This window comes from Stegostoma tigrinum, chromosome 23 (assembly GCF_030684315.1).
Source record: "Stegostoma tigrinum isolate sSteTig4 chromosome 23, sSteTig4.hap1, whole genome shotgun sequence".
Taxonomy (NCBI): Eukaryota; Metazoa; Chordata; class Chondrichthyes; order Orectolobiformes; family Stegostomatidae; genus Stegostoma; species Stegostoma tigrinum.
The window spans coordinates 47042538-47063473 of record NC_081376.1 but is presented as its reverse complement, the minus strand read 5'-3'; the positions used below and the strand labels follow the sequence as shown (position 1 = coordinate 47063473).

General features: G+C 40.5%; 2 protein-coding genes across 8 annotated transcripts in view; one reads left to right on the top strand and one right to left on the bottom strand.

Moving 5' to 3' along the window:
- glyr1 (glyoxylate reductase 1 homolog (Arabidopsis)) overlaps window positions 1–16584 on the bottom strand; it is a 43581-nt gene extending 26997 nt beyond the window's left edge. The window contains exons 1-6 of one of the 2 annotated variants that reach the window (XM_048551812.2): window positions 16452–16584; window positions 16213–16249; window positions 14185–14264; window positions 11565–11688; window positions 6497–6628; window positions 6147–6215 (exon numbers count right to left, since the gene is read on the bottom strand). In XM_048551812.2, coding sequence (XP_048407769.1) covers window positions 6147–6215; window positions 6497–6628; window positions 11565–11688; window positions 14185–14264; window positions 16213–16249; window positions 16452–16489 — 480 coding nt within the window. In that variant the 5' untranslated portion in view covers window positions 16490–16584. The remainder of the gene's footprint in view (window positions 1–6146; window positions 6216–6496; window positions 6629–11564; window positions 11689–14184; window positions 14265–16212; window positions 16250–16451) is intronic. The other variant, XM_048551813.2, reaches the window with a different exon arrangement.
- Window positions 16585–16780: 196 nt separating this feature from the next.
- The window catches only part of LOC125462167 (ubinuclein-1-like), a 75292-nt gene continuing 71136 nt past the window's right edge, over window positions 16781–20936 (top strand). For 3 of the 6 annotated variants that reach the window (XR_009447152.1, XM_048551808.2, XM_048551807.2), the window contains exon 1: window positions 16783–17359. Coding sequence is in view for 4 of the 6 variants with exons in the window: in XM_048551808.2 (XP_048407765.2) it covers window positions 17093–17359 (267 nt within the window). In the remaining 2 variants the exon portion in view is untranslated. Of the gene's footprint in view, window positions 17360–20936 lie in introns of all 6 variants that reach the window. The other 3 variants (XM_059654145.1, XM_048551809.2, XM_048551811.2) reach the window with 3 other exon arrangements.

Sequence of the window (20936 nt, the reverse complement as noted above, 5' to 3'; positions counted from 1 at the left end):
TGATGATTTGTCCTCAGGAAAAGTCAGGGCAGATGGAAGCAATACTTAAGATTGGCATAAGACCAGAGATAGAAGTGGAAGTAAGGCCATTCTGCCCATCGAGTCCACTCCGCCATTTAAATCATGCCTGATGGGCATTTCAACTCCACATCTCTGCACTGTCCCCGTAGCCCTTGATTCCTTGTGAGATCAAGAATTTATCGATCTCTGCCTTGAAGGCATCTAACATCCCGGCCTCCACTGCACTCCGTGGCAATAAATTCCGCAAGCCCACCACTCTCTGGCTGAAGAAATGTCTTCTCATTTCCGTTTCAAATTTAGCCCCTCTAATTCTAAGGCTGTGCCCACAAGTCCTAGTATCCCCGCCTAACGGAAACAACTTCCCAGTGTGCATCCTTTCTAAGCCATACATTATCTTGTAAAGCATCTTAAAAGTCAAGTGCATTCACACACACTGAAATAAGTGTGGCACTGAGACAAAGTACAATTAAATGCCATTGAACTCCATTTTGAAATTGATTCCCAAGGATTTCACTCCCTAAGTGAGGGGGATAAACCCTACTCCTGGATGCTCAGTTAAGGGAAAGGCTTAATTGAAAACTGTGAACTGGGATTAAAAGTGAAAAATCTATGTGCAGTCAAACCTTTAAAGAAGGCCGAGAGTGCCAGTTCTCCTTACATTCAGGAAGGACAGAATATTTTGAAGTATGTCTGTTCACATCTACAAGGATAACCTGCTGTAGGGAATGGGAGCACATTATTTTGTACTATTACATAAAGTCAAATTGCACACATTGCGTCTGTTTGTTGATACTTAGTTTGCAAACTTGCTTGCTGTGAAATAAAACAATATCATGATTTATACCTGGCTCTAGAAATACGTTCAAAGAACGTGCAGAAACATATATGCAAAACACCACCAAAATCTATTTTAAGAGGACACTGTTGTTATCCATCAGGGTTACAGTATACTCTACGGCCCTGAACTCAAGGTGCTCAGACTGCTAATGGGAATGATGATCACAACTGTACATCAAGTAAATATGTAAGACAAGAACCCTGAATTTGAAACACTCCCTTCACAATCACAAACGTTGTGCACATACAAGGAATTATATTAATTTTAGTCAAATGCCAATATCCTCTCAATGTGTCAACATATCCATTGTTAAACTGAATTATTATTTTCATTGCACTACACTTGCACACACAGATACACGAAGAACTATTTCTAGTTCTGAGGAAGAGTCACCGGACCCAAAACATTAACTCTGTTTTCTCCTCCACAGATGCTGCCAGACCTGCTGAGCTTTTCCAGCAACTTTGTTTTTGTTCCTGATTTACAGCATCCGCAGTTCTTTTGGTTCTTAAAAACTTTTAACTGTTCCATCGTAATTATTCTATTACAGTTGTGTTAGTCATTGGGGACTCAATAGTTAGAGGGACTGATAGAAGGTTTGTTGGGAACGAAAGATACTCACGGTTGGTGTGTTGCCTCCCAAGTGCCAGGGTCCATGATGTCTCGGATCATGTCTTTGGGGTCCTGAAGGGAGAGGGTGACCAGCCCCAAGTCGTGGTCCACACACGCACCAACAACAAAGGTAGAAAGAGGGATAGGGATGTCAGGCAGGATTTCAGGGAGCTAGGGTGGAAGCTGAGAGCTGGAACAAACAGAGTGGTTATCTCTGGTTTGTTACCTGTGCCACGTGATATTGAGGCAAAGAACAGGGAGAGATTTCAGCCGAACATGTGGCTGCAAGGATGGTGCAGGAGGGAGGGCTTCAGGTACATGGACAATTGGGGCTCATTCTGGGGAAGGTGAGACCTCGACAAACAGGACGGTCTCCACTTGAACCAGAGGGGCACTAATATCCTGGGTGGGAAATTTGCTAGTGCTATTCAGGTGGATTTAAACTAGCTCAGAAGGGGGATGGGAAACTGAGGTGTAGTTCTAGTACACAGGAGGAGGAGAGTAGAGAGGAAATGGACAGGACCTCACTGTCACAGGAGTGTGCCGGCAAACAGCAAGCTGGATTGAAGTGTCTACTTCACCGCCAGGAGTATTCGGATAAGGTAGGTGAGCTTGCAGCATGGATAGGTACCTGGGACTTCAATGTTGTGTCCATTTCAGAGACATGGATAGAGCAGGGTCTGGAATGGATGTTGCAGGTTCCACGGTTTAGACCTTTCATTAAGATCAGGGAAGGTGGTAAAAGAGGGGGAGGTGTGGCTTTGTTAGTCAAGGATAGTATAACGGTGGCCGAAATAACTTTTGATGAGGACTTGTCTATTGAGGTGGTATGGGCTGAGGTCAAAAACAGTAGAGCAGAGGTAACACTGCTGCGGGTTTTTAATAGGCCTCCGCAAAGATCCAGGGATGTGGAGGAGAGGATTGGCAAAACTATTCTGGGCAGAAGTGAAAAGAACAGGGTGGTCATTATGGGAAACTTTAACTTCTCTAACATTGACTAGAAATGCTCTAACTCTAGTACGTCAGATGGATCAGTTTTTGTCCAACGTGTGCAGGAGGGTTTCCTGACACAATACGTCGAAGGTCCGACAAGAGGGGAGGCCACACTGGATCTGGTACTTGGTAATGAGCCAGGCCAGGTGTTTGATTTAGTGGTAGGTGAGCACTTTGGAGAGAGTGACCATAATTTAGTTATGTTTAGTTTAGCAATGGAAAGGGATAGGGCCATGCCACAGGGCTAGAGTTATAGATGGGCGATTAGACAAGACTTAGGAGGCATAGAAAGGGTTAGCAAAATGCAGGGATGGGGACATTCGAAATGTGGAGCTGGTTTAAGGAACAGATATTGCGTGACCTTGATAGGTATGTCCCTGTCATGCAGGGAGGAAGCGATAAGGTAAGGGAACCATGGTTTACTAAAAAAATTGTATCTCTTGTGAAGCGGAAGACGGAGGCTTACGTGACGATGAGACAAGATGGTTCAGATGAGGCGATGGAGAGTTACAGATTAGCTAAGAAGGATTTAAAGAGAGAGTTAAGAACAGCAAGGAGGGGACATGAGCAGACGTTAGCAGGTAGAACAAAGGAGAACCCTAAAGCTTTCTACAGGTATGTGAGGAATAAGAGGATGACTAGGGTAGGAATAGGGCCAGTCAAAGACAGAAGTGGGAAGTTGTGTGTGGACCCTGTGGAGAACGGAGAGGTGCTAAACGAATATTTCTCATCTGTTTTCACTGAGGAGCCGGAGAATATTGTAGAGGAGATGACCGAGTTACAGGCTACTAGAATTGAAAGGATTAAGGTTAGTAATGAGGAGGTGTTATCAATTCTAGAAGGTGTGAATGTAGATAAATCCCCTGGGCTGGATGGGATGTTTCCAAGGATTCACTGGGAAGCTAGGGAGGAGGTGGCAGAGCCTTTGGCCTTGATCTTTGAGTCCTCATTGTCTACAGGTTTAGTGCCAGCAGACTGGAGGATTGCAAATGTTGTGCCCTTGCTCAGGAAGGGCAGTAGGGATGATCCAGGTAATTATAGGCCTGTGAGCCTTACGTCTGATGTAAGAAAAGTTTTGCAAAGGATTATAAGAAATAGGATTTATCATCATCTAGCAAGCAACAATTTGATTGGAGATAGTCAGCATGGATTCGTCAAGGGCAGGTCGTGTCTCTCTAACCTCATTGAGTTTTTTGACAAGGTGACCAAGCATGTGGATAAGGGTAGGGCAGTTGACATGGTGCACATGGGCTTCAGTAAAGCCTTTGATAAGGTTCCATATGGTAGGCTATTGGAGAAAATATGGAGGTACGGGATTGAGGGAGATTTAGCAGTTTGGATTAGAAACTGGCTTTCTGTAAGAAGGCAACAAGTGGTGGTTGATGGAAAATATTCAGCCTGGAGTCAGGTCACTCGTGCAGTGCCTCAAGGATCTGTTTTGGGACCACTGCTGTTTGTCATTTTTATAAATGACTTGGACGCAGGCTTAGGTGGATGGGTTGTTAAGTTTGCAGATGACACTGAAGTCGGTGGAGTGGTGGACAGTGTGGAAGAATGTTGCAGGTTGCAGGGAGACTTGGATGAACGGCAGAATTGGACTGAAAGGTGGAAAATGGAGTTCAATGCGGATAAATGTGAGGTGATTCACTTTGGGAAGAATAATAGGAAGGCAGAATACTGGGTCCATGGAAAGATTCTTGGTCGTGTGGATGTGCAGAGGGATCTTGGTGTCCATGTACATAGATCCCTGAAAGTTGCCACCCAGGTTGATAGTGCTGTTAAGAAGTCTTACGGTGGGTTAGTTTTATTGGTACAAGGACTGAGTTCCGGAGCCGTGATGTCATGCTGCAATTGTACAAAACGCTCATTTGGAATATTGTGCACAGTTCTGGTCGCCCCATTACAGGAAGGACGTGGAAGCATTGGAAAAGGTGCAGAGGAGATTTACCAGGATGTTGCCTGGTCTTGAGCGCAGGCCCTACGAAGAAAGGCAGAGGGACTTCGGTCTGTTCTCATTGGAGAGAAGGCGGCTAAAAGGGGATTTAATAGAGACGTACAAGATGATCAGAGGATTAGATAGGGTGGACAGTGAGAGTCTTTTTCTGAGAATGATGATTTCAGCTTGTACAAGGGGGCATAGCTACAAGTTGAGGGGTGATAGATTTAAGACAGATGTCAGAGGCAGGTTCTTTACTCAGAGAGTGGTAAGGGTGTGGAAAGCCTTGCCTGCCAATGTAGTTAACTCAGCCACATTAGGGGTATTTAAACAGTCCTCGGATAAGCATATGGATGATGATGGGTTAGTGTAGGGGGGAGGGGCTTAGATTAGTTCACAGGTCGGCGCAACATTGAGGGCTGAAGGGCCTGTTCTGTGCTGTATTGTTCTGTTTTATGAAAACATTGCAACACTTCAGCCCTCTCACACATTAGGAGTTCCTAAAAAGTACGTAGACCCTGGAGTTTTTCAAGCTATCAAACTAAAATTCTAGCCGTTCCAGCAGGTACAGTATTCTACATTATAACTGTTTACATATTGTGTAAACCAAGTTGTCCATGACTAATCTTGCAGTTTTCAGCAAACAGATGGTGAAGTTGGTTATGTAGGATGTAACTTGAGTTATAAAAGCCAAAATGCTTAATTATGAAGAATGAAATGCTACACTTTGTCAAGTTCTAACTTCAGCAATGCTCTAAAGGCAAGCAATGTTTTCTTGGACATTAAAAAGACTTCTGAACTTGTGAAATACTCAAATGTGCTAACTTCTTTCCATCCCTGGCCTATCAAGCTTCCACATCTATTCTATCTAGTAGTCTACCAGCCTGTTTTTTTTATTCCAGTGGAAATTAAACAAAACACTTGAAGACAAAAACCCGAACTTAATACAGCTTGATCAAAATAATATTTCCTGTCAAACACAGTTGCCACTTTGTAAACATTCAGTCATCGCTCGCGATACCACGCATTACAGGCAGTTTCTGTTACAAAACGCCTGGCACCCAAATGAAAACAAGTTGGGATTAGTATAGTGAATATTTTCAACTCCCGAAGACGAGAGTGTGTTATAATCAGAGAATACAAGGATTTATTTATCACTGTGGACTTGTTGAAAACTGTTCTAATCCTCTATATCAAGCCTCAACAGAAACAACAGGGATTGAAAAATTTCAGCAAGCAAGTTAAAGTTTTAAAAACTTTTAAAATGACAATAACTGGGGACAAGCTCGCTCTTATCAGTGGTTGAGAAATTAAAAACAAAGGTTCCAACCCAGGCACATAATATCCTACACAACATAGATTGCTTTTTAACCTGTGAAGACCAGTACAGAGTTTGGCAAGCATACTTCGCTTTAGGAGCCAGACCTGGGCTGCACAAGCTAAATTTTCGGAAGGGCAGCATGAATAACACACATTATGTCAGATGCTGCAGCTGGACATAGTACAAAATATCCATATAGTTTTCTGATTGAAGAAAATCAACCAATAACTTATGACTTAATGGCAATAATATTCTAGAATTACCAGCTAGTAAAGTTTCAGAAACCAAAATACAGATCCAGGTTCCCTAGATTTACTGCCAAAACCCTAGCCAGCACAACTGCACAAGTCCAGTCCTCTAATCACTGATGTGTCAATAACAGCCTAAAACTACAAACCTCTGACTTTAAGAAATTTGTGGCTCACCTTCCATTTGTATCCTGCGACTGGACCCGTAACCAATCTTTTCACTGTGGATGGCTCAGGGAAAGCATCCTTAAAGTGGAAGGAAGAAAACATAAAGATCACTACATTTTAAAAAGAAGCCATATATTTCCTGTAAAAACATTACCATGTTTTCATCAACTTATTTAATTGCATAGATGTTTTAATTCCTCCATGAGATGTTCCAATTGCACATATCTTGAGTGGCTGCAGTCCACATGCTGCAGGTAGACCCACAACTTCCAGGGAGGAAATTCCATAGGGAGAATACAAATTTAAGACAAAAAAATTTCAACACCATGCAACTGGAATTGTCTCTACCCAAAACCAACCTTTTCCTCCTTTGGTGGCCGACCCCTTTTCCTTGTACTGTGCTCTGAAATTTCTGTTGCGGAGAAATTCTGTCTTTTACTGTCAGATGAAAAGTGCCTGTTTTTATCTTCTGATGAGGCAAGAGCAGATACCTGAAAATAAATTAGTCAGAAGTAAAGGCAATCACATGCTTTTAGCCAAAAACCCAGTTGATTGTCCCTTATTTGATGCAGTAACAATTGTTAAAAGTTATTTCAATGGATTCACATTAATTTAAACTTAGAATACCTACAGTGTGGGAACAGTCCCTTCAGTCCAACAACTCCACACCGACCTTCACAGCATCCCACCTCGACCCAGCCGCCTGGAACCCACATAAGCTATACATCACTGAAAAATACAGAAAATTTACCACGGCCAATTCACCTGGCCTGCACATCTTTGGACTGTGGGAGGAAACCGCAGCACCCAGAGGAAACCTACACAGACACAGGGAGAATGTGCAAACTGCACACAGACAGTCATCCAAAGCTAGAATCGAACCCGAGTCCCTGGTGCCGTGAGGCAGCAGTGCTAACCACCGTCCCACCCTAAGGCCAAATCTTTGTAAACAATCTATCATAAAGTTTAGTAAACATGCAGAATTTTCAAAAAATTAATCCAAAGCTCAACTCAAATAAATGCAGTTGTGTGCTACCCCATAAGCGTGCATACTAATTATAATATTTTCCACATCTATTGAAAGTGGAACTGTTGCTATTAATTCTATTTAATCAGTCGTGTCTGCTTTATTGATATTATTCTAAACTAGAAATTTGAGGGGACGAGGTGTTTTGATTTTCTGAAGGACCTGCGCATTTGAGCTGGAAGGGGTCTTTCGTGTCCCCTCAGAAGCGAGTGTGGATGCAAGATTACATTATAAACAACGCTCCTGCCAACCCACACCCATTCTGCGACAAAAAAACATGCATCAATTCCCACATTGGTCAGGCACAATGGACCTCCAAGTGACAACGCAAAATAATTTAAGCACCACATGTGTAGACTTCCAAAAAGAGTATGTTGATTGTGAAGCCAGTAAAAAGACATTAAATACACATTGTTTTTTGCTGGTAATAATTAAATGTAAAACAAAAGGGCTTTGTTAAGTGTTCTAAATGAATGTGTCCAGTATGTGGCTGACATTCAGGAAACTGCATCCTTTTGATCAGCTTTGTTTGATAATGAGAGCAGCCATTTGATTTTCCACATTTGAGCTTTGAAATTCAAATGAGGTACATTTCAGGCTGTGCTCTTCCAGCTATTCAGAGTCATTAGGGAGTTACAGGCTGAAGATCCAACATGGCTAGTTGAATCTTGTGTCCTAATTTTTACATAGACATCGGACCAAGCTCAGTATTCAGAGTTAGCAAGAGCTCACTTTTAAACATATATTCAGATTGATTTTCCAATGATCTGTTGAGAAGCAGAATTTGTTATATTGACATTTTATTGCTTTATTCTAATATTAAAAAAAATCACAATTTGCGGGTTTACTTCTTCATAGTATAAATATATCACTTATTATTCCCTTATCTGAAGATTACGAGAAACTGATGAGCCTCATCTTAATTTAACAAACTAATTACAGTGATTTGATTCCCTAACCAATGTACATAAATTCATGTCACAGTCCATTACAGGAACAAGAGATCATTTACAGACTTGTTTTGTGGTGCTGGATATAAGAGGTGTCCAGAAAAAGAGTCCTAATTTTAAGAGAAGATACCTCCACCTCTTCTTTTTTTAAGAATATAAAACATTAATGCTAAGAGAAGGGAGTAGAATAACCCCAAGGAAACAAAAAAGGAAGACTGAAAATGGTGAAGCACAGCAGTTTAACTTGTATGGTACGTAAAAACATCCCTAGATGCATCATTGCAATATAAATCAGGATTTGATCGCCAAATAAATATTGTAACAGGTGATCAAAACCTTGGTCAATGAACATCTCAAAGAACCAAAACGAGTTCATGGGCCTTGGGCTTCATGCCGTGATGAATGAAGGCAAGGCCACCGTTGGTGGAGTGATTAGGTTGAGGATGTGCAAGTGGCTGGAATTATATGTTTGAGTGAATAGAGAGAAAAGAATATAGTTTATAGATAAATCATTTTTGCTATTCAACATTATTGGAAGATTTATCTATCAAATATGCAAAACACAAACATGATCTGACACAAAAAGGTCAGACACAGGTGCGAGTTATCAGATAACAATCTTGCAGGCACTGGTGGTCTCATTGGTGTCATTTTGACAGAAAGACAATGCTGATTGCATACAGCTGTGAAATAGTGCTTCTACTTTCTAATACCCACAAGACAGAAATGGAAAAGCAGTTTCCTTTCTTACATACTTTATTTAAAAAGTTGAATCTTAAAACCTGAGGGAAACAGGAAGGGAAAAGGGAAGTCAGTGCATTGAGCACCAGTGGGAACAGAAAGGACAGAGGCAGAGTTAAAGTTGTGACAGTGATGAGTACATAGGGCGTTTGGAAGAGTCAGTGAAGTACAAGGGAGCTGGAGAAAGGAATGGTTGAGGGCATAATTTCCACGCAGTCCCAAACCTAAAAGCAGAGATTGGACATCCATAGTAACTCTTTTTGAGCCACACCAAATCATAGCATCCCAAAGAAAGAATATACAACACACAAGAAAAAGAGGACAGAAGTTGCAGGACTGCCAAAGAAACAACAGCGAAAAGCAACAAGGCAAAGACAAAGGAGACAGACAAGAGAATAACACACTTTGTGTAATTAGCAATGTATTAAAACCATGCATCTGAGCCTAACCGTCAAATTTTAACATTATAAATTCTCTCATCCTCGTTTATAATGGAAACTGTCCACCTAAGCCTGATATTGTGTAATGACAGACTCCATCTAGCATGAGCTCAACAACCTTACAATTGGCAGAAGAGTACAATTACAGTGACAAACTTACACACACACACACACACACATATAAATAAGAATTTATAATAAAATGTAATAAAAATCTGGATTGAAGACATTTACATCAGTACATTCCAACATATGCTTCCGCCCTCTAAACAAGTTCATGTATGAAAATGTCAATTTTGCATGGACTTTTCATGAATTTTCTAATATAAACACCAGTGCCCACATTGCCATCCTCAACTGCAGTGAACCCGGTCTCCAACAGCCTGCAGAACTGACCGTTTGCCCCTAGAACTCTCCTATTTATCAACTATTAAAGATTAGTATCAAAGAGGCATCAAGACATTGCTAATTGATTCAATTTCCATTACGTTACCAAGTATCACAATTAATATTTAAGATTAAGAGCAAATCGTCAAAACTCTTGTGCTCCAAACACATCACAATAATTATCCCTTACAGTAATTGTCCAACTGTGCTTGAACAAATTTATTAAGTATACCTTTAAACCCATTTTGACTTCATTGTCAACTTGAAATTTCTTGATGCTACAGTTTTTATTCTATCATTGGATACTGGCGTTGCCGATTTGGCCAGAATTTGTTCTTCATCCCAAATTGTTCCTGAACTGAGTGAGCTGTTAGGCATTATAGGTCTAGTTAAGAGTCAAGCACATTGCTCTAGGTTTGGACTCACATGTGGGGGCAGATCAGGCCATAGCACCAGATTTAGTACGAGTAAATCATTTGGGACTTTACGATATCAGATGTTAGTTTCACAGTCACCCTTGTGGAGACTTGTTTTCAATTCCAAGTTTGTTAATTCAATTTAAAATTTGCCAGCTGTCGTGATGGGATTTGAATCAGTGCTCCCACAGCATTATTATGGAGATGAAAAAGGCAACCCTAGAGATGGCACAAGAGAAGGTGAAAACTCATCTCAGGATCAAATGTGATGCCATGGCTGCAAACAAACTCATTCATTTTCAATTTATTGCCAGGCACAGGAAATGGGGTCAGTAGCTATGGAACGGAGTTCGGAGCACAGAGCAAACACAGTAGCTTCAGTATTTACTCAATATTTTGAGCAAATTCACAATTTATTTCATTTAATGTATCCTTCATGGGAAATTAAGGGAGTGGACAAAAACTTGACAGACAAAATGTAACGTAGGGAACTGGGAGATTATGCACTTTGGCAGGAAAAATAAAGGATCCACATATTATTTGACACAGAGAAGAGGCACTTAGAAGTCCTCATGCAAGAATCACAAAAAGCTAGCATCGACAGGTTCAGCAGGCAATAGGGAAGGCAGTTAAAATGTTGGCTTTTTTCCAAAGGGAATAAATTATAAAAGTACAGATGTTTTGCTAAACTATACAAGTTATTTGTCAGAAGTCAGTTGGAATATCATGCATAAAACTTTCGTCTCTGTATCTAAGCAAAGATATATAATCATTGGCCCAGAGAAGGTTCACTAGACTGGTCCTGAATACGGAAGGATTGTTTTATGAGAAGAGGGCTGAGTAGATTGGGCCTGTACTTATTGGAATTTACAAAAACGGGAAGCGTCCTTAATTTCAGAATAAGCAGTTGCGCATTTAAGACAGAGACAAGGAATTTATGCTCTAAAGTTAGTGAGTCTGTGGAATTCTTTACCATGGAGGACTGTCAAAAGTATATTCAGGACTGAATCAGACAGATTTTTAAATCGAGAAGGGAATGAAGGCTGATAGAGAAAAGCCAGAAAGCAAAGTTATGGATTATCAGATCAGCTGCGATCTAACTGAGCAACGGAGCAGATTTGATGGACAGAGTGGCTCATTTCTGGTCTTATGTCTTATTGGTCAACCAGAGAGCTAAATGTAATGTTCAGGCGTTCAAATTTCACATTTCCTACTTATTTGCAGGTTTTGTTTTTGTAATGAAATTTCTTAAGCTGCAAGATTGTTCCAATGCAGAATAACAACCTCCCCAATCACTGCAGTGTCAATACCAGCCAAGAATGCAATTTTAGAACAAAATTAACTGCTATGATCCCAGAACACAAGGGAACTTTGTGTTCAAACTAGTTTAAATACACAATAATGTGAAACTCCGACTTGTTTTTTCTGTCACTGTTTTTGGTCCATTGGATGATAGCACGCCTTACCTTTGATTTAATAAATTCCTCAACTGCATCCACTGCCTGTTGAAAGCGTTTCCCTTTGGTAGATTTTATCATTTCCTCCTTGTGAAGGTGATAGGATTTAAGTTGGTCTACTTTGATCCACGCACTGTAACAAAACAAAATGCGATCAGTCAATCTCCAGAACCATCTTCCTTAAATACAACTTCCATATCTTCAAAGAAACATTACGTATAAAGCCTCAGTTACTGTTCATTTATGATATTTGAGCAATATGTACCCAATATTATGCACCTTGATTACATTGTCCAACTATCTTCGTGACATATGCCACATGAATTTTGCTAGTGCATTAAGAACATGCAATCAGCTATGAAAAAAGACATTCACATTGAACAAGTAGGGAATTTCAGGAATTACAATGGGTGCTTAGCTAATTTCTGCATCAAATTTTCTATAATGATATATTACTTTCTCATCCTGTTGCCCCATTTGCCAGGTCCTCTTTACTTTTAACATGACATTTGCTTTTAATATTGCAGAGAAATTACACACAATGACTTAGTGATTTGTGGTTATTATTGTAAAACTTAACATTAGTTTAACAGGATTACTGTAACAGTGCAAGTGCCATAACAGCGTGTAGATTGAAAACTAGCAAAACCGACTGAGACATTTCTGGATTTACACTTGGTTTAAAAGATTTAAGGATAGAGCATGCTCTCTCTTTCATTAAGCAAATTGTTATATTTTTCATATCAATTATAAGTATCACACCTTCAAGATCTTTACTTTCCAGGCACAATGTCAGAAAAGAGCCATCTGTTCCACTAATCAAGATTGGCAATTTTGCAGTTCGGCGTACAAGCATAGGTACTGAATCTTAAGAGTAACTGGCACCTCCAATTAGTAACCAGACCCCTGAAAGAGATTGATCTATGCCCACAGACTTTATTGATGGATCCTTTAATCCCATCTTTCCTGAAATTCATTGGAAACATGCCATTGCAAGGGAGAGCAGGAACCTAATTTGTGCTAAACGGAAAGCAAGGATTATCTTAATTACTTCACAGCTGCACTGTAGGACCAAATCTAAATAGGTTATACTCGACCCATGAACAACTGGAATAACCAAGTCATCTGTAACTCAGCTTCTCACATCCGAAGGTGAAAAGAAACTAACAATATAAAATACATTGAGCACCTTCATTACATAAACAAAGAGCAGCACAAAGAGCATTGGAATAACCTCCTAGAGACAGCAAAAAACTGGGAATAGATTTTATGCAAAGCAGACAATGTATGTAAATGAAAACAGGTAGTTTCTGTCATGGACATGATGCAGGATTCTAAACTCAGCTCAGCATTAAACATCACATCCCAAGATTTATTTGGTCACTTAAGTGAGCAACAGCAAATTGACTTCGAAACAGATAGGTTTTCAAGCAAATGGCAAGAACAATGGCTTTGATTTTCCTGAAATTTGATGGAGGAATATGTCATCCATCCAGGACCAGGAGAAAAAGTAGTAGATAGCAGAAAAGCTCGGGCTTGGGAGTGTACGGATAGAAAGTTAACTGATTTTAAACATGTAGTACCACAGGGATGAGCAACAGTAGGCCAGGCTAGATCCTTGGAGGGCCTCTATCGGCAAATGTGGGGAAAAAATAGCAAGGTGATTGCTGGGGATTGACTGGCTGTGACCCATGAGTGAAGGGGGAAAACACACAATCCCACACAGCTAGAGAATGAACGTGTACTGGAGGACAGCATCAATCGTTAAACACATCAGATGCTAGAAACGGTTCAAGGCGGTAAGAGAGAAAGCAAGCTCGGTCAGTTATTTCAGATGTCTTTTATGACTGAGGCCATGGTTATCTTACTAATGTGTCGTATGCAAAACCCAGAACAGAAAGATTCAAACAGATAAGTTGGGCACAGAGTTACAGGCAATAATACTTTCAAATACTTGTCTTTAAGCTAGTTGCATTTTTGGATTAGAATGCATTAGCACCAATTTTGAAAATGGTAGTGATTACAGGTAAAAAAAAGGAGAATTGATGAGGTTTAAGATGGTTAGAGGACTGGATGGGGTACACAAAGAAATCATTGCCTCTCAGAGGGTTCAGGACAAGAGGGGCAGAGCATTAAAGTTTGAAAGCTTTTTGGGGTGATACCAGGAAGCTCTTTGAAATAGAACAGATAGTGGAAATCTGGAACACATTCCCTCAGAAAGCTGTGAGAAACTGAAAAATTCATCCAAAGCTGATCTTTGCTAGCAAGTGCTTTAGGACAAGGAGTTAAAAAGAAGTGAATGGAGTGGAGGTACAGATCAGCAAAACATAACTGAATAGCAGTATAGGTTTCAAGAGGCTGAATATCCTACTTTTCATATTGTTACGTCTTGGATTGGTGCCAGGGGCCGTTAACTGATAAAGATTGAATGGGAAGTGTCAAATAACAGAAGAAAAATCTCACGGAAGAGATGAGTAAATAATTGCAAGGTGGCAAGATCATATTTGGGAGATTGTAGCAAGATTGTTTAATCTAATACAACAAAACACTGCATAAATGTTTTAGGAAATAATCTGTGATAAACGCTGAATTATTTTTAAACATATTTGGAAAAGCATAAGTGACTTACTGGTCTTCAGTTCCAAAGAATTTCACAAAGAAGCATTTTTTCCCCCGTGGTTTCTTGAGATCTTTGGGTGGATGAACAATCTTACAACAAAAAAAATTTTTAAAATGTTAAATTGGTCATAAATAAGAATCATACTTCATCTCGGGAGGAAAAAAAAAGAGCTAATCATAACTTTTCAGATCCAGAATGGCAGTCACTACAACATATAATCGAATAATCAGATCAGTAAATGGCTGATTTCCATTGAAGTGACACCCACAGTATTGTTAGGAAGGGAGTTCCAGGAACAGCAAAATAATTCCAAATCAGGATGGTTCTTGGCTTAGAAAGGAACTTGCAATGAGTGGAGTCATCCATTACGTTTGTCTTTGGAAGGTGTGGTCACAGAAGCCTTGGCAAATTGCTGTTATGCATAGTATAGGTGCTACATACCATGCCCACTCTGCATTTCCCATGTGTTGTTGATCCAGGCAAGTGAAGTACATCATTGACTGCAAAAGGGCTGTTTCATATTAAGCAACAAGCCATTTTAGAACGATTTATCTGAAACTGCTGATACGTTCAAATGTGATCTTTAAAAAAAATTCCAGAAATTGCTATCCGACAAAAACACTTCCATGGGATAACGACACTAATAAACGTAGCCACTTTTTATTCCAGTCCCAAACAGGTCAGAAGTCAGGGTAAGGTAGCCGTAGAGAAAAAAAAAATTAAATGTTGCATTGAGACAAGTGTTTCAAATGTTGTAGTGTTTAAAAGCACTTACTTTCAAGATTTCTTACACAGAAGGAACTAATCTTTGTATTTAACTTTTGATTTGTTCCAATGAGGTGATCCTTCGCCTTCCAGTTATTTTTAAACATCAGTTTCCATGTAAGTAATTATTTATTTGACTTTTGTGTCAATAGATAGGGCAAAATAGCAGGATGACCATAATGTTCCTGAACTAGTAATCCGGAAATTCAAACGGATGCTCTGGAGAGGAGAAATGCAAACCCACCAAGGAAGCTGATGGAATTTAAATTCAAAAAATAAATCTGGGATTGAAAGATAGTATCGCTAGTTATTTAGGAGCCTCTAACAAATTTTATTTTGAAGCTGTCTTGCCAGTTCATACCTCGTACTAGTTGATGCTAATTGACAAAAAGAATTAGAATAATTCCCTCCAAATTTTTGATCAAGGCCGAAAGCCAAATGATGTTCCAGAATTTCTTGCAATACTGATTCCAGTTTTAGCATGCAACAACTTTACATTTCACTTCAAATGCTGACTGTAATGGCCTGAATGTCTTCCAATAATCCTACTTCAAACAATGTGGCAGTGCATCAAAACTGCTCAGTCATCAGTTCATCATACTTTTGCCATTAATTCTGGGATCAGCTGATCGTCTCATTACTACTATTAACCTTCAAAGCGCACAAATCTAACCTAAATGTTAGCATAATCACTGCAATAGCATTGACGGAATACAAGGAACAAAAAAGGTGTTCTATACGACGTAGGGAAAATAATGTAAAACCCTGTTCACCAAAGAAGGCGGAGCACTAGCTACGAAACCACAGGGTGTAACTCCTCGTAGGAGTACCTTCAAAATGTGGAAGCAGATCTACAACTCGAGGATTAGCTCTTTAAACTAAAGCCGTTTGTTTTCAGAAACTGAGTCCTTTCGATAGTAACTTTAACAGGGAACACCCATCGCGGTGGAAACAATCCGGTTTCAGCAGTCAATCGCTCTGAACATTGAACAGAACGGGCTCAAAGTGAAGGAGCACCGCCACTCGCCCAATAAAACAAGCTCGATTTCCTCATAGGGAGAGCGAAGGAGAAAAGGCTGGCGGGGTCGGTCTTGGGATCCTCTGTCCAGATCCCTCCACGACATGAAAACTGGATAGTGCTTTGCTCTGTCCCACCCCAGTGATCCTCATCCACAAAACTCCCCACTCGCCTTCCACAAATAACACAGGCAAAGAGGGACAAGGAAGGAGGTGGGAAGAAAGAAACGTTTAAACGTTGTGTTTCGCACTCACCTTTCCTGGCCAGGGTGGATATCGACCCAGTTTGCCCCTGAGAGAAGGGAAAGAAAGAGCATAAGCGATTATTTTTTTTCGTGAGAGGGGTTGGTGTGTGTGTGTCGGGAGGTAGGAGCTTTTCTATCAAAGAAAAATAAAAACGACACTCGATGACAGCGGCTGGCCGGAGAACTAAACAAGCTGCCCGCGCGATCGGGTTGAAAGGAGAGCGATCATAAGCCGCTGTTGCCTCTTACCAGACCAGATCCCCCACCCGCAAGCTGACAGCCGCCATCTTCCTCAGAGGAATTCGTCCATCGCCCTCTCAACGGCGACACCCCGCCCCCAGCCCGGGGCCCTCCGTCCGTCGGCCCGCCCGCCTGCCTCCTCCCCGTCACGTGACACGACCGGGTGAAAGGTCAACGCCCCACCCCCTCCCCAAACTCCTCAACGGATTTATTTTACGAATGTTTTTTCTTTCCGTGTCGCGAAGCGAACGAGATGGAATTCCCGAGGAAAAGGATGGAGGGGGAGGGGCTGCGTTTCGGAAACACTCGCTTCCCCTCCCCCGCCACAAACCCCGCCCCCCCAAAAAAACGCGCGCGCCCGCGGAGAGCGCGTGTGTGCGCGCGCGCATGCGCGGCAGCTCGGGAAGATGGCGGCGGCCGAAGTTTTGTCGGGTTTGTTTTTGTTGCTGTTGAAGGGATTGTGATTGCCCGCCACCGCTACCCCTCCCCCGCTTCTTCCTGTCAGCGGTTCTTTTATTTGTTTTAGATTATCCCCTTCCTCTCCGCCAACACGACAGGGTGAAGACAGAGAGGAGAAGTGGGGGGAAAGGTGTTGACAAAAAATATATATAAAGAGCGGCCGAGCGAGTGGGTCCCGCGCGACTCGCAACATGGCCGAACCGCGACGAGTGTCCCTGACTACCCTGCCCGTGTCCGCTCCTCTCCTGAAGAAGAAGAAAGAAGACAAGGAGGAGGCAGCGGAAGAGGAGGAGGAGGAGGAAGAAGAAGAGGAGGAAGGGGGTGAGGAGGCGACGGCCGTGATGGTGCTGAAGGGGGAAATAGCGGCCGTCACCTCGCGCCACACGCTGGCTCTCTTTGAGTCGAGCGAGAAGAGTTGCCCCGAGTTCTTCTACCCCGAGTTGATGCGAGTGCGGAAGGTGAGCGATCCTCGTCTCTCCCAGCGGCAGACTCCAGCGTGAAAAGTAACGCAGACGCTCTCGATCTAGAGTACACCCCCTCCCCTTGACCACCCCCCCCCCCCCATCGCCGAGTCACCGTTAATACAGAAACAATCTATCCCCGTCTTTTTGGAATTAATTTTGGAGAATATTTAATTTGAAAAGAGGTAGAAGCTCTCCCTTACCGCTCCGGGCATTAAAATTAGTTTAGCTTTTCCTAGTTAGTTCAGAGTTTGCACCGACACGTTAATCCTGCTCAATGTCGTATTTTAAACAGGGACAGATGGTATTGCATATATCTGATCTAGTTGACGTGACCTAATCAGCTACTGTTTTCTGTTGTTCAAGACCGCCCCATTAATTTAATGTTGCTGAAAGTTTCAAGCAATAATCGATCTGGAAATTAAACAGTAGGATTTAGTGTTCTGTATTAGTAGCCGCTTTATTCGATTGTTGTCGTATCCTGGTTATTCATGAGTCAGAATGTAAATTTAGCTCTCAAAATGATTTGTTTTCACAAATAAGATTTTTTCAAAACTGAATAATTCAGAACAACATGAACATAAAATAAACTTGATTGCATGTGACAAAAGCAGTTTTCATGTTGAAGTCTGGTAAACTACAACATTGCTTTGTATTTAGGTCTAGCACTTGAGATCAGGCTGTTGAAATTAAAATATTGAATCCATGTTGGCATCTTGAAACTAGTTCTTAGTGTATTGTATAGGCAAGTTAGCAAAAGAGAACAGAAGATATGATACTGAAATAAAATTGGAGTAGAGATCTAGAATCACATTTGATCTGACTTGGAGCCTTTCTCTTGACTCATGTTATCCTGAAAGCTTTGCTAAACCACACACTGATGTTCTCGTGTGACGTATATGTAGCCCGACTCAATCCCATAGGTGGCCTCAATAAAATGAACTGTGTTTGTGGAAGAAAGAAAAGGAGACACCAAGTGTGAGTGGAGCACAGAGCAGACTATAGAATCAACAATTACAATTTCCACTGTAAAGCATTTAACCAGAAATGGGCTTTGCCTGTGAAATGATAGAAAGTGAACAGTTGCTATTAAATATACAAAGGTTCAGAATCGGTTGTCATGTTGGTGGGAAGATGAAATAATGATTTCATATCCTCTTTGTTCTTGCATTGCATTCCACCCTAACCAAATCTGAGATATTGAGCAAATAAGATGAATTCAGGGTTTCCACAATTGTGAAGACTTTTCTGCTTTGTTGAATTGTTGCTTTGATCTCACTTTTAAAGAGGAAGGTCCAGGAAAGCAAACCAGCTGCATTGATATAATCAAACTTCTTTTTCCAAAGTTGCTTGATTGTAAATTTCACAGGGATTAAAATAGAGGCACTTGGGTTTTATTTTTGAGTGATTTAACCAAAACATAATATCAAATATTTTATTAAGAAAGATTAAGAATCAGGTAGTCGGAACCAAGATTGGGGCAAGTTTTCATTCCTTCTGTTAAGATTTCCTTCTACAATCTGACTTAGTGCTTTTGCTGATTTGCCATGTTGCAAACCCACATGAATGTTTGGCTGACATGAGCCATACATTTTAAAGTTTTTCAGAGGCAGTTTTGAAGTGTATGTGATATGTGAATTTTAAGCACAATCTTACTCCTTTAATGTCCCCAACCAATGAATTGCCTATATTTACTAACAGCTGTTTCTGAATGCACATGTTTTGGATGCATAGTTCCTCTAAAATCTTTTTCAGGCTAAATGTTGCAAAGAACATTAGCCCTTTCCACTACTATGGTTAACTTCTCTCAATACTTCAATGTTTATGTCCCATTGTTGCAAACAATGCATTTTCAAAGGTACATCACAGCCACACTGACTTAGTTTATCTGCTGTGTGCCAAATGTAACAAACTGTTGATTCAAGCTCTTATCTGCTTTTTGCATAGGGAAGTAGTTCCAAGTTGGGTCTTTAATTCACAAGTAACAGAAATAGATAACTCAGAACCAGTCCATTGTCAAATGTTGATACTCCATACAAGGGTATAGTTCTACTCTCATTTGCTGAAACTATTCTCAAGTCTTTTCCGCTCCGTTCCTTCATTTGCCTATCCAGTTAAATGCTGCCAAGAATTTCTGTCAACCATAAACGATGGGACTGAATTTCAGATTTGTTCAATTGTGAATTTCTCCAAACCCCTTGCTCCAGATTCCGGCTATCACCTTTACCCCTCATTCTTGATCCCAACTTTGAACTATCCCTGTCTCTTCCTTTAATATTTTTACACATTATGGCATCGGAACAAACTATTTTAGAGCAAAAGGTATCACTTCACCTTTGTTCATATTGTCTGTTACTTATGAAGGGCACATTCAGTGAATTGCTAATACAAACTCAAGGTTCGTCTTGGAGGCAAAGCATGAATTTTGGTGGTCTTTGACTGGTAAAGCTTTGCAACCCCAAAAGTGTCAACCTTAAACTGTATTCTGTATTAATTACTAACCTGGTACAGGACAAAATTTGTTTTGATGGGAATACTGCACTGAAACGATTACCCTTCACATAACTCATTTTGTGGAGGTATTTATTTAACGGAATGGCTGACATCTGATTGCTCTTGTTTGTTAAATTTATTTTCAAAAAAAATTAAGCATCTATTTGGCAGAAACGTAATAGGAAGCAGACTTATGAATAGGTGGAAGAAAGATGGATTAAACCTATTGATCCTGGTCTTATCAATGTTATCCGAGCAAGCATTGAATTAACTACGCATTCTGTTGAGTTGCTACAGTTGCCATCACTTGCTGTTGCAAGGTCAGGTTGTAATATATTTGTTGTAGTGTCAGATCCAAATGCAGATGTCTTATACACAATATAACTTAATGCATTTTCCTTAGAACTAATGTGAAAAATTTTCTACGTTAGCTTCCCTGATGCAGATAAGTAACCACATTTTAATAAAGTGTGCATTTCAGTGCAGATATTTAATTTTCAAGTATTTAAGTTGGGTGTGATTGAATTAGCTGATTGCTTGCAGTGCCAAATATTCTTTTTTTGGTGGACAAAATCTTGGTGCATTTTGGATTTTGTCATATGATGTGTGCAGAAAGCCAAAGTGGTGATTAGACATTTGATGCTGTATCTGTTGACCTTAGGTCTAATTTTGCTGGAGATTAGTGTTTAATGTAGAAGTAAACATTTGAAAGATTTAATAGTTGCCAAAAACAATTCTGAAGAAGAAATTTTGTGCCCCTCTTGGAATGTAGTACTCTTTCTTATTGTCTGCAAGAGAAGAATGAATCAGAATGTAATCTGTTTGAATAAAAGTTCAATGATTAATAATTTTGCAACATTCCGACTTTAAACAAAAGAAGCATTACTTGAATTCAGTCAAATGTTGTTTCAGCGTGCTATGCTGTGGGGTGATTTGGCGGTGTTTTGTTTTTATGATTTCCCCGGATGTCGATTTTACCTGCATTTTTTTAGCAGATATTCTGAGCAGAAATTTATAGAAATCATACTAGTCCAGAAATTCGGTTTGCAAGAGAAACAAAATAAGCAGAAGGAAATGTAGG